Genomic DNA, 12182 nt, shown 5'->3' with positions numbered 1-12182 from the left:
TGGTTACCTTGGAAATGTGAGCACCCAAATTCAGATGGTGGCAGGAAGAGTCTGCTTTCCCACGTGCGTCTCTGGGTGACGCAACAGCAGGCAAGTTCAGAGATGCAGAGGTTGACTTGCATCATGCTCAGAGTGTGTTTGATGCCACACCAAGAAATAAGAGCCTAGGAGAGGGGTAAGGGTAGACACAAGCGAGGGAAAGAAAGCCCAAAGCCCCTTCCCCAAGCTCATGTCCTGCTTGTTGGTCTCCTGATGCTGCCTCCACTACCCCTTCACACATCCCTCCTGTGGTTGGTTGTTGCACATCTCCCCTGCCTTTGTGTTGTCTCTCTATCATTGTCTATGACCACAAGTAATTGTCACTGCACTGCAAACCTACTCCTTGTTCTCCTGTTTCACAAGATGCCAGTCACCCTCATGCTCAGGACATCCTGCTCTCCTTGCCCTCCCTCTCTGACTGGGGTGAGCAGTGAGGCTCTGCCAGGCAGCACAGAGGAGGGCAGGATGGGATGTGCTGCAGAGGGCTGCTGGATATGTTCAAAATCAGCTACCTGGGCTTCCTCATGGGGAACTGCAGAAGTTTAGCTCTACCTGTGTTCAGACCTTTGTGGTTTTGCCATGACTTGAAACAGAGGGAGAAATGCTTTGAAAGAATGCGGGACCTGTTGTCCCCCTAACTTCAAGTCGGAGAGGCAAGACAAAGCCATCCATGAAAAAAAAAAATTCCCATTCGTATTGCCTGAGGCCTTGTGGCATCACAAGTGAAAACCCAGAGACCACAGATCTCTGTGCCCAAGCAGGAGATTATCTGGTTTTATAGAGCAGAGCACCATAAAGCATCTTACAAATAGCTTGTCTGGAATCAATGGGTTAACCTAGGAGCTTCTCCCTGCCCTGCTTTGTGTGGGAAGCCATATCTCCTTGCCAAATTCCACCAATCTGAACATAACCAGCTTTCTCACTCAGCCTGTGCTCCTACACTCGGCTAGTGCTCGTACCCGCCTCTGCAAGGGAGCGTAGACAGACCCTACGCTTTTTTCTCTGTAACTATTTCTCCAGCATTGCCCCTTTCCTGATGTCAGTCCTTGTTTCTTCACTAAATTATAGGACACCAGGTCTCCAAGGAAACCCCTCCAGGCCAAGAAGAACTGTGCAAGACATTCGTAAAACACTAATGGCTGAGGACCAGCCAGGCTGGCTGTTCCCTGCTGTCGAGGCCAGGAAGCTTGGAAAAGGCTACTTTGGGTCATAGAGAAAAAGGCACTTGCAGATGGCAGGATGGTTTTCAGACGAGCCACCTCCTTCCTTTGGCAACAAGGCTTTTGAGTGTGGCAGGACACTCGCAACAGACATGCATCTCCCAGGATCAGGTACCCGAAAGGAGCTGCCTGCTGAGGAGCAATCTGGCAGCTGCCTGCACACCAGCTCTTACACAGAGGCTGTGGCAAATAGCAGCTGTGCTGTTCCAGCCAGGCACAACTCTACCATGCAAATGTGCTTACCGAGCTAATGCTAACTGCTGATATCCTATTCCACACCTCAGTAGAAAATTGTAAGAGGAAATTAGATGGCAGCAAATAGTCATTCACCTGACAAGCTGTTCTGCACTCCTTCAGCACACACCAGCCTCCAGCATGGTTTCATACCTTCCTCAAGAGCTACTATACCGTGTAATTACAAAGAAAAACTTAAAGGTCTTCTCTTCCCTGCATACCAGGTAGATTTTCATTTGTTAAGCCACAAACAGACCCCTAAATCAATATAGAGATTTCCATCATGCAGTACGGAATAAACAAAGAAATTCTCATGCACACACACACATTCTCTGACTATCTCCCTTGCTCCGCAACAGACTCTGTACTCAGTCTGAGCTCCTTCTGGAATAAAACTAGCTATGTTTGGCATCAGCCCTAAGATTAGAAGAACAAGATGATGCACACACTCACTTTGAGGAACTGAACAATTGAATAGATAGTCATTTAATTTCCTGCCATTGAGATTCAAATAAGGAGTGCTGGGGAGGGGGGACACGACACACAGACCCACTCCTGCTCAGTCCTGCCCAGCTACAAGCAGAGGCATGGGGAGCCATAACTCCCTTAGCCTGGCTGCACTCAGACCCCTGGAGCCACCTTTCACCCTAAAGCATCTTCATCAGTCCCTCCAGGTTTCCCACAAACCATTTATACCCATGGCTGGGGAGCACAGGGGGACAGCACCGGCCATGCGTGACACTGCTGGCCCCCAACCTGAGGATGCAGAAGGCAGGTCTCACTCTCCATGAGACCCAGAAGTCATCAGGTGGCTGCCCACAAGGCCACAACTTCTTGCTTTCCTACTGAAATAAAGTCTGCTTTGCTCACAACTGTTGTAAGCAAGGCCTTGCCATGCCTTTGTAGGCCACACTTAAACAGTGAACAAAAGTGTCTTTAGTTTGTCTATTAAGTTTTGGTGCAGAGGAACGGCTGGGGTCAAAGCTAGTCCCATTCTCAAGCTGTTCTTTGTTCTCTGGTTTATCCAACACCCCATATCCCTCTCCTTGCCTTCCCACCTCCCCCTCTCCATTTTACCACAGGTCTTAAAAATTAAGCTGTCCATGAAACTGAACACCACACTTGAACACTGCCCAGCAAATGCTCTTCATGGTCACAGAAGAATACTAATCAACCATAAAATACAGATCAGAGCAGCGTGCCCTTATATGGGCAGAGGCTAGACAAGCATCTGACACAAACATCATTTTTAAAGAAAAAATAATATTTATTTGCAATATAAACAAAGTCCCAATATTGGATCAGTATATATAGGGTCACTAATTTTCCTTCATAACTCAGAAAGCAGAACCATTCCTCACTAACAAGCTCTCATTTGTACTAATCAGAAAATGCATCTTTTTTTTTTTCTTTAAAGAAGAAAGATCACTAACAGCACAGGAAGCCTTTACAAACCAGCTTAGCTGTAATGCAATACAGATGCACTGTCAAAAAATCCCTGAAAAAATAAATTCCTCCATGAGGTAAGATGCAATTAGGATATTTTCAATTTTCTCACTCATAACTGTAATTATGCCCATACTCCCTTCCAATGACCCACAATCCCAACATGGTTGCAAACAAAACCCCACAAACAAACAAACAACCAGAAAACAAGAAAGAGAAGCTCATTCCAACATTCTGGTAACATCTTTAACAAAAAGAACAGTTTCAGGATGTGACAGCATCAAACATTCCTCCAGATGGAGATTTTTTTTAAATTATTTTTTCTTTTTCTGAAAAAGTACAAAAAACTGGATATTTAGAAAAAATCCGTGGCTTTTTTTTTTTTCAGTTACATGAGAGTTAAAGTGGACAGGGAGGGGGGAGAAAGGAGGGACTACATTGCAGCCAATAAAGAAATCTCCAAATCCGTTCTGCCCTCCTCCCAGAAATTATTACCACTTCCTCCCCTCCCGGCTTCGTATAAGGTGTTTGCCAAACACTAGCCAGAAATATAAACAAGTCTTCTCAGAATAGAAGGCACGGCATAAAGTTATTCGAAAGAGGAAGAAAAAAAAAATCAGAACCTCTGTTGAAAGCTCCAATCTCCTCAGAATTTGCCAGTTAATATATATATTCATATATATATATATAAAAATCCTCTGTTACAATGCTCTTCTCATCATTTCCACATCTCTTCACTCCCCTCACACGCTCCACGCATGACGATTCAGTCCCGTCCTGCTATGCAATCCTTGCTCTGCTCCAGGCGCTTGCAGTGTTCCCCCCTCCACCCCGCACACATGGGAAAGAATCGAGTGTGCACAAGAAACGCCAACATCACAACTACCTTCTGTACTTGGGTAGCTGGAATGGTTTCAGGCCAGCTGGATGACGTTAAGTCAGTCAACAGGCAGCAGAGAACGAAGCTGGGCTCAGACATGCTTCTACCAGCTCTGGAGGCTACAAGAGTTTTACCTCTGGCAATAGCAAACAGTGTTTTTGGCAGGGGTGGCATTAAAAAAAAAGCTTGCGGCTTAGTCACCTTGGCTGAATCAGTGCAGAGTTTGTGATTGTGAGTGCAGGAGTGGTGAAGGGGTTGCGTTTAAGCCCAACTGGCCTTCACACATAACAAAGCTTCCTACCAGATGCTAACAACAACAGCAGCAGCATGTATCTCTCTGAAGTACCCAGTAATATGCCAGGACATACCAAGGCTTCACAAAGTGTGCAAAATGCATTTGGTCAATATAAACATTTGATTAAAAAAAAATAAATGATCAAACAAGAAACAATAAAATACTGGTTTTGCAACCTTGTCTGTACAAACAGTCAGGAACGTACATATTTAAAAAGAGTTTGAACCCAAAGCTTGAGTAAGATCTACCTTTTCTTTTTTTAAAATCAAAAAAAGTAAACTTGGGTTTTAAAACAGTCTTGGCCCAACACCTTTTGTTCAAGGTTTCCAAGTGCATAAATCTCCTCACTTTCCACAGCAAGCTAACCCCTGGTAGCTCTTCACATGTGTGCGTGCTCTGACAGTCACAATGCACCCAGGAAAGCGGTTATTGCCGGTAACAGCTGCGTTCAAAATGCTGTAACATCGCCCGTATTAGACAACCCCCTGTAAAAAGACCACCTCTTCAAACCACTTTGATCAGGATACTAATGAATGGCAGTAGCCTTCTTAAAGCAGCAATCAGGCACCTCTGCCCAGAGAAGCTAGTCCTTTCAGAGCTGCCTGGCAAGACAGATACTTTTGTAAGAGTTGAAATGCTCAAGAGAAGCGATTTGATGCTCGAGTTCCCAACCAGGTGGCATCCCCTTCATGTGGACTCCAGAGTGTTCAGCTGAAACAGGTTGTGGTTGGTGGGGGTGGTGAAGTAGAGCTGTTCACTGGGTGAGCGGTTGTCGCAAGGGCTGTTGAGTCCCAGAGTCCTCTCAAAGTCCAGGAGCTGGCCCATGAAGTTAAAGTTTGGGGAAATGTTGGATTTTTTCCTTTTCACAAAGTCATAGGCATCATTCAGGGACAAGTTGAGTTTTTGCATCAAGTAGGCGACAGTGACTGTTACGGACCGGCTGATGCCAGCAAGGCAGTGAACAAGGATCCCACACTTCTTGGAACGGGCCTCATCTGAAACAAGACAAGGGGAAGGGGGAGTCTATTATTCTGCACCAAAAACGCATGGCTTTGGAGCAGGGCCAGGTGGCAGCTGCAAGCTCCCAGAACCAGGACGACTGCCAGAACTGGATCCCCTGCTCCTAGTGGCACCATCTTGTGTCCCTTTGACATCCACATCTCTCCCCAAAGGGCTCCTGAGATATTCCCAGTGCACAGCAAAGCTGCACATCCCTGTTCCGCACAGCAAGGCCAAGCATCTCACATGCTTGAGAAGTATTAATCAAGCCTGGCAACATAACCCTTGCCTAGGGAGCACCAGTACCCTCTATTTGAACAGAGAAATGGTGTAACCCACAGAAGGCAGGTGGGGTTGGAGACTACAGCTCCAGGGAGATGCTGGTGGTCTGGCATAGCACACCCACCGCAACGTCAACTAACCAGGGAAAGCTGCACACTCAAGGCGAGGCTGTAGCCTAGCACCACGCAAGCTATTCTCTTCTGCTGTTTTTGTCTTCCTTCCACTAGAAAGTTACGTGAATGTAGTCAAAGCCAATTTAAGCAGTCTGAAGTGCAGGAACCTCCCTTATTGTGAAATTGTTCTTTAGGATCGACAGAAACGTACTTCACTACAAACAAACGCTTGTGTTGGAAGAGACTCTCAGGATGAATGGTAGCAGGGAACAGGAATGCAGGCTGGACCAAAAAATGGCGAGAGAACAGCGACAAAATTTCCCCTCCCTTGCCACTGACTGAAAAGCACACATACACTCATTGTCTCTCACACAGCCAGAACAGCGTGATCCCTTTATGAATTGACATCTTAGTGCTGAAAGAGGGACATGCCGCTGAGAGCGCTGAATGCACACAAGTGCCCAGCACTGCTTACTTCTGGGCAGCCCTATTTGAAGTCAGTCATTTGACAGAGCTTGGGAGGGAGGGAGAAGGTGGCAGGAGAAAGAGGATCCTTGGGCAAAGCTGGATGTAAGAGACTCCTCCGGCAGCAAGAGCACAGGGAAAGGCAAAACAAAATCCAGACCTAAGCCACAACAGGTTTTCTGCCCCAGCCTCCAAAACAGGCAAGAATTTCCAGTACAGTGGGGAATCATACCCCAGCATAGCCAGCCTTCCTCCCAGTCTCTCCCTGTTCAACGTTGTTCAGAGACATTTTTACCTTTTATCTGACCTGCATCGCATTTCCTGGTGTTTGGTTTTAGAGGAGGTAATCCTCTGTTTCCTGTCATTAACGGGAAAGCACAAGTGCTATGTTCACAGAGACATCGTCTGACTGGAGCAGACAGATCTCAAATGCCACACGACAGCAGGGACCCCGCACCTCACCCCTGACATTTAATACCACGCTCCATGCAGGAAGTGCAGATGGGACATCAGACAGGTCCCTGCTGCCACACTGAAGCACCTGCTTCTGACCACAATAATGTTACTAGAGGACAGAAGCTGCAGGCAAAGGAGAGCGTGTGGAAACCAGGGTTTCCAACAGCTGAAAAGCAGCCAAGGACCTACCACCGCCCTGCCCTGTATCAGCCCTTACAGCACGGCAAGCAAGCGCATGCAGTGGGGTCCAAAACATGGGGGTAACAAAGCAGCATTGAAACAGGCTGCACAGATTTCAGTCTGAAGGTAGAGGTCCCCCTCACCTTTACCTATACCAGGTATGAGACCATAGATCTTCTAATAGTTAGTGGTGCTAATGACTACTTGTGCCATTCACCCCCCATAAATCAGAACTCATTAGGCTAACAACCGTCACCAGCAGACAGCACAAGTCATGCTGGAAGTGTACATCCCTATTCAGTCCAACAGACACTTCTCAGAATAAGAAGCCATTTTCAAAGTCAACACTAGCCTGGGAGAAGAGATCTGCCGCCCTCCCCACAACCAGCCAAAGCTGGTTGTGTCTCAGGGGCTGTCTGCACAGCAGTTTTTCCAGCTGAGCTCTGCAGTCTAAGTATAATCATTCACTCATTGTGTTGACACTTACCTTAGCAGAAGTATCCATACAAGGAGCTACGCTAGGGCAACTTACAGCAGAATCACAACTAGACTAGCAAATCCCCTCAGGGAAAGAAAACATCCCCCCCTAGATTTTAACCACACTAGGGGCTAAGGAATTGTTGGCACCAGTCACATTAATGCAACTCCCATCAACACTCACTCCTCAGAGCGAAGCAGGCAAAGGAGCTCCTCACCACCCTGGTTCAGCCATTTCACACAAGCACAAATCCCCAGACAAGGGCAAGAGACAGCAGGGCCAGGTCCTACCACTTGCAAGTAACCCAGCTGAGGTGCTGTAAGAGGGCTGAATTTTGGAAGGGAAAGGCCTTCCTGAAGCCAGCCAGGGTGACAGGCACCAGAAGCATCACCTCAGCAGCATGATGCTCAGCTGCTAAGCTAAGGCCGACGCTGTGCCCCAGAGAGGTGAGGCCAGAGAAGAGCAACAGCCCTGGGAAGCTGCTTGCCACATTCCCAAGCAGTGAGTATGAAAAGAGATGTTCTGCCAACTACCTACCAATGAAAGCAATGGCCTCGGGAAAGAACTGCGAGAGGTTCTGGCTCCAGTGATCCGAGATGGGGATCTGCTTGTACTTGAACTCTCCATCATGCTCAAACATGTTTGGCAGGTTGGGAGTCACATTCAGGATGTATTTAATGCCATATTTGCCCAGGACGTCCAAGTTGGTCGAATCTTTGGCACAGCCCAGGTACAGGTAAGGTAGGATCTGGACCGGAAAGGCAGGCTGATTGTTAGGGATGGGGCTCCCGTCAGACTCCGTGGCACTGCTGGGTTCCCTGTCGGATTCGCCATCCGAGCAGTCAGAGCTTATCCGCAGCCCTCCCAGGCCAAGGACTGATGCCGGCGGAGAGTTGCTGGGTGAGGAGCTGTCAAGGTTCGTCTCGCAGTGCTCTGAATATTCGGTCTGAAACTTGTTAAACCCACCTGAGAAGGGGGAAAGGAGAGAGGGAAGGGGAGATACAGAAGACAAAAACATATTTTATTCTTCAGAATGGGAAATCCTTCTATCTGGACACACGTCCACATTACTTAGCAAGTATTTGCCAGCAAAAAGTTGGTATACCTTCAACTTCACACCAAGAAAGGCATCTCCCTGCTCCCTCATCTTCCCTGAGCAGACTGCTACGACACAAACAGATCCCAGGAAACCAAAGAGCGTTTCTTACAAAGTTCAACATTGCTTGTGATTAATAGGGGGGAAACCTCAATTGCAAAAGAAACAAACATCCAAAAATAAAATCAATGGCAAGAGACAATCTTGCCTTGTTTATTTTCTCAGAAATACACGTCTGGGGCAGTTTAGGCAAGAGCTATTATGCCACCTAGACAGAATAGCACTGCATCTGAAAAGCTAAAGCAAGAACAACCACCACATACCCAGCCCAGGCACTAAAACACGCCTATTTTATCACTACAAACACGTTTTGCAACAGAGCAGTGTCACAGGTTTGTTCTTCACCCAGACAGCTGCAGGCTTGAGGACGGATGGGACCCTTCATGTCTGCTCCCAAGTCCTTTTCTCCGCCTTCTCCGCTAACCAGCTTGTGAAGGAAGACAGAGAAGCAAAAACCCCACCGATCTACCTCCTTTCCAGGCAATATTAAACCAGAGCTCAGCCATCGGTATCTGACACTGACAAATGGTTTAATTAGAAAGGCCCCCTGGAAACTTTGTTAGTGGGTTCGGCGGTTGTGGCGGGGTCACTGAGCAGGACAGACAGCTCCTGCCACATCCATTCATGAAAAAGGCTCCTCGTCGTCGTCGTCCTCCTCCTCCTCCTCTTCCCCCCCCCCCCCCCCCCCCGCTAGACAGCGCCGAGGAGCCATTTTGGAATTTTAATTGGAAACATTTCCCACCGAGGTTCCCGGAAAAAGGCAGAGAAAGGGGCTCGGCTCCTCCCCTGCCCATCGGGGAGAGCTTAAGAGTAACTTCAAAGCTGCTCCTTGCTGCTAGGGATGAGGACGACGGAAAGAGAAACGGGAAGACAAAGCGAAGGAGCCCATCGGGAAACCCCAAAGGGGGATGGGATGGCGGACTGACCCACCAGCACAGGCAGGGAGCGGAGGGACTGGGGCGGGGGGCGGGATCCACCCCTGTGCTTGCTCCCCGTCACCTCTGAATGAGGCTTGTGCGGGCAGCGCAGCCCTGAAGGGTGGTCGTAAAACACCTGCCTGTTCTCCAAGCCTCTCACCAGGGGCTCCCCCAACTATCTAAAAAAGGTCTATCAAGAACCAGCAGTGGTTTTTTAAATAGCTGCAAGCGGCAACTTTCTTCACTGCTCTCCCCCCACCACCAGTCCTCCGCTCTTCTGCTATTTCTGCCTCAAACCCGCCACCCAGCGACCGGACTGGGAGAACTGGGAGGATGGGAAGGGTCCCAGCAGCCCAGCTGTGGGCTCTGCTCAGACCGCTGCGGAGGCCTGCTGGGATCTTTCAAAATGGCCAAAAAACACACACACACCCCCAAAAAAAAACAAACTAAAACCCCAAACCACCCCCAGCCCTCAGGACAGGGCATGTGCGTGGTGCGGGGGCTCGGATACTCCGCAGCAGGGCTCCCCGCTCCTCCACCGCCCTACCCTGGGGGAGCAGCCGGGCTGCCCCCTCCCAGCCCCGCCGGCATTTCCAGGGAAGAGTGGAGAAAAACCCAAGGGCTCGCTTTTCGGAGATGGGGTAGGGAAGACAAAAACAAGAGGGGGGCTCTCCTGCCCCCCCCCCCTAAAATCCGGCCAGCCGTTCCAGAGGGGAGCCCCCAAAGGGCCCCCACCGGGGAGCGGAGACCAGGGGCTCCCCAGGGGGCGGCGGCGATGCCCAGCCTGGGTCGGCTTGGGACAGGGCAGCGCTGGAGAGGACGCCTCGGTGGCGGGGTTGGGGGGCTCCCTCCCGTCTCTGCCGGGGAGGCGACGCAGGAAGAAGCGGGGCGCTCCCAGCCGCTTTCAGCCTGCGACCATTTTGTGCGGGGGATTAAAGCGGGATGCAGAGGGGGGAAACAAAAAATATAAAAATAAAAATGAATCAGGCAGAGGGAGGCGGGGGGAGGAAGCAAAACAACCCAGCCACCTCCGGCTAGGCAGGAGGTGGGCGCCCGGCGATGCAGGGGCCAGCCACGGGCTGCGGGGGGAAGGGGGGGGGGGGGGGGGGCGGGGGGGCGGACAGACAACGGCTGCGAGAGGCGGCCGGGGCTGGAGGAAGGGAGGGGGGCACCTCACCTTTCAAGTAATACGCCTTGCAGCCGTCATCGCGCAGCTTCTGGAGCAGGAGCCCCAGGACGGAGGTGGCGGCGCCGCCGTCCTGCCAGTCGGCGGTGGCCTCGTCGTAGAGCAGCACGGTGTCGGCCTTGCAGCGCTTGACGAAGCGCTCCTTGTCCTCGTGGTTGGGGATGATGGAGCGGATGGGCAGGTTGCCCTTCTTGAGGCGACGGAGCATGAGCCCGGGGATGGCCAGGTTGATGGCCGTCTCGATGTGCGAGCTCTCGAACAGCTCGTGGGAGCGGCAGTCGAGCAGCAGCAGCGAGCGGCCGCCACCCGACTCCAGCTCCTCCTGCAGCCACTCCGCGCTCTTGCACGGCATCGCCGCAGCCATGGGCGCCCGCGGGGAGCTCCCCCAGACCTGCGTTTTCATGGGGCTCGGCAGCGGCGGCCACCAGCGCCCGGCCCACCGGCCACCCACGCGGCGGCCGGACGCGGCCCCGCTCCGCTGCTCGCCACCCCACCCCCCCTCCTCCCGGAGCCGGGGTGGACTTGCTCGGTGCCGGACGCAGCGCCGTTCCGCTCCGCACGGCGGTGGGTGCGCGCTGCCTGCGGCCCGGAGCACGGCGGCCCCCGCTCTGCCCTACGCTGTGCGCCCCATCCCGGCGGCCTCAATTAAAGCGAGGCTTCGCCGGCGGCTCGGCGTGTCATGCCTCGGGAGGCGGGGCGGGCGGCGGGGCCGGCCGAGCGGCAGCACGCCCCGCCCGGCGCGGCACCGCGCACACGCACCGGGCGCCGCGGCCCTCACCGAGAGGAAACCCCGCCCCCAGCTGCGCGTCACGGCCTCCCGCCACGCCCCCAGCGCCAATGAGGCGAGGCGGAGGAAAGCGGCTTAACCCAATATGGGCAGGGGGGCGTGGCCGGCGCGGCGCCGGCGGCGTGGGCAGAGCTCGGGAAGGCGCGCGGGCGGCCGCAGCCCCGCGGACCCCGGTCCACGCTGCCGGCAGCCGCGCCGCCCCGGACAGAGCCAGCCCGCCTGGCCGGGCCGGGACCCCCTCCTCCCCGCCCCCCGCCAGGCTTCAGTCAAAAGTTTAAGCAAAAGTTATGGGAGTGAAGCGAGACGGTGCTGGGGCCGGTGGACGTGGAGGCCTGCGTGGGTTTTGAGTGGGTCATGCCCAGCCCTGCCTTAGTCTTTTGACAGCAACGCACCGTTCCAAAATAAGAGTGACTGAGACTCATTAAACCTCCAGATTCCCTTTCAGTCTCAGAATGAGCTTCAAAGTAGTCGGTTTTATCTGTGCATCCTTGTTTATTTTTAGAGTATCTTCCCTATTGGTATCCTCTACTATAAATAGAAACCTTTTGTGCTGCAATACTGAAATTTCAAGACAGGAATGTAACTGGAGGCATCCTTCTTTTTTCTTTCCATCTTTTACGTGCCTTTTAATGTGAATCAGTCCTCTGGTACCAGAAGATTTCCGTGTCTCACACAAACTGTTCCTCTTACAAAATAGATTTGATCTTTCACTTTTTTAATGAGCAGGATGACATTAACAACGTAGTTTTGTATGAGCTGCTTCTGTTGCAGTCTGTTTTCGCCATGCGGGCAGCCGAACATTGATGGGTGGCTCAGAGAGGTTGTGCAGTCTCCATCCTTGTTGGTTTTCAAGATACAATGCAGCACAGCCCCAAGTAACCTGATCTTACCTCGGGGCTGACCCAGCTTTAAGCAGGAGCTTTTGACTAGAGCCCTCCTATGGCCCCTTCTCACTTGAGTACCCTACAAGCCCTTGCTCTCCAAATTTCCATGGGCATGAGTGGGAGAGGGAGCAGCTCCTCCTCCCCTGTCTGGGACAAATGAGCCAT

General features: G+C 51.7%; 1 protein-coding gene across 1 annotated transcript; it reads right to left on the bottom strand.

The window, feature by feature from the left end:
• Positions 1 to 4406: 4406 nt before the first annotated feature.
• On the bottom strand, positions 4407 to 10749 carry DUSP7 (dual specificity phosphatase 7). Its single transcript, XM_086469876.1, has 3 exons — positions 10338 to 10749; positions 7625 to 8053; positions 4407 to 5109 (listed from the first exon to the last, which is right to left on the bottom strand). Exons 1-3 carry the CDS (start codon positions 10747 to 10749, stop codon positions 4802 to 4804), a joined length of 1149 nt encoding a protein of 382 aa, XP_086326002.1. The 3' UTR covers positions 4407 to 4801.
• Positions 10750 to 12182: the final 1433 nt, after the last annotated feature.

The sequence above is a fragment of the Leptosomus discolor genome, chromosome 9 (assembly GCF_034619465.1).
Source record: "Leptosomus discolor isolate bLepDis1 chromosome 9, bLepDis1.hap2, whole genome shotgun sequence".
NCBI classification, from domain to species: Eukaryota; Metazoa; Chordata; class Aves; order Leptosomiformes; family Leptosomidae; genus Leptosomus; species Leptosomus discolor.
This window is presented reverse-complemented; position numbering and strand designations above follow the sequence as displayed.

Excerpts from the sequence above, each read along its gene's own strand:
- DUSP7 (XM_086469876.1), bottom strand. The coding sequence starts at position 10,749 with ATGAAAACGCAGGTCTGGGGGAGCTCCCCGCGGGCGCCCATGGCTGCG. Across the intron at positions 8,054-10,337 it reads CAAGGCGTATTACTTGAAAG|GTGGGTTTAACAAGTTTCAG; the intron begins GTGAGGTGCCCC and ends CCCCCTTCTCAG. Across the intron at positions 5,110-7,624 it reads CGAGGCCATTGCTTTCATTG|ATGAGGCCCGTTCCAAGAAG; the intron begins GTAGGTAGTTGG and ends GTCTTGTTTCAG.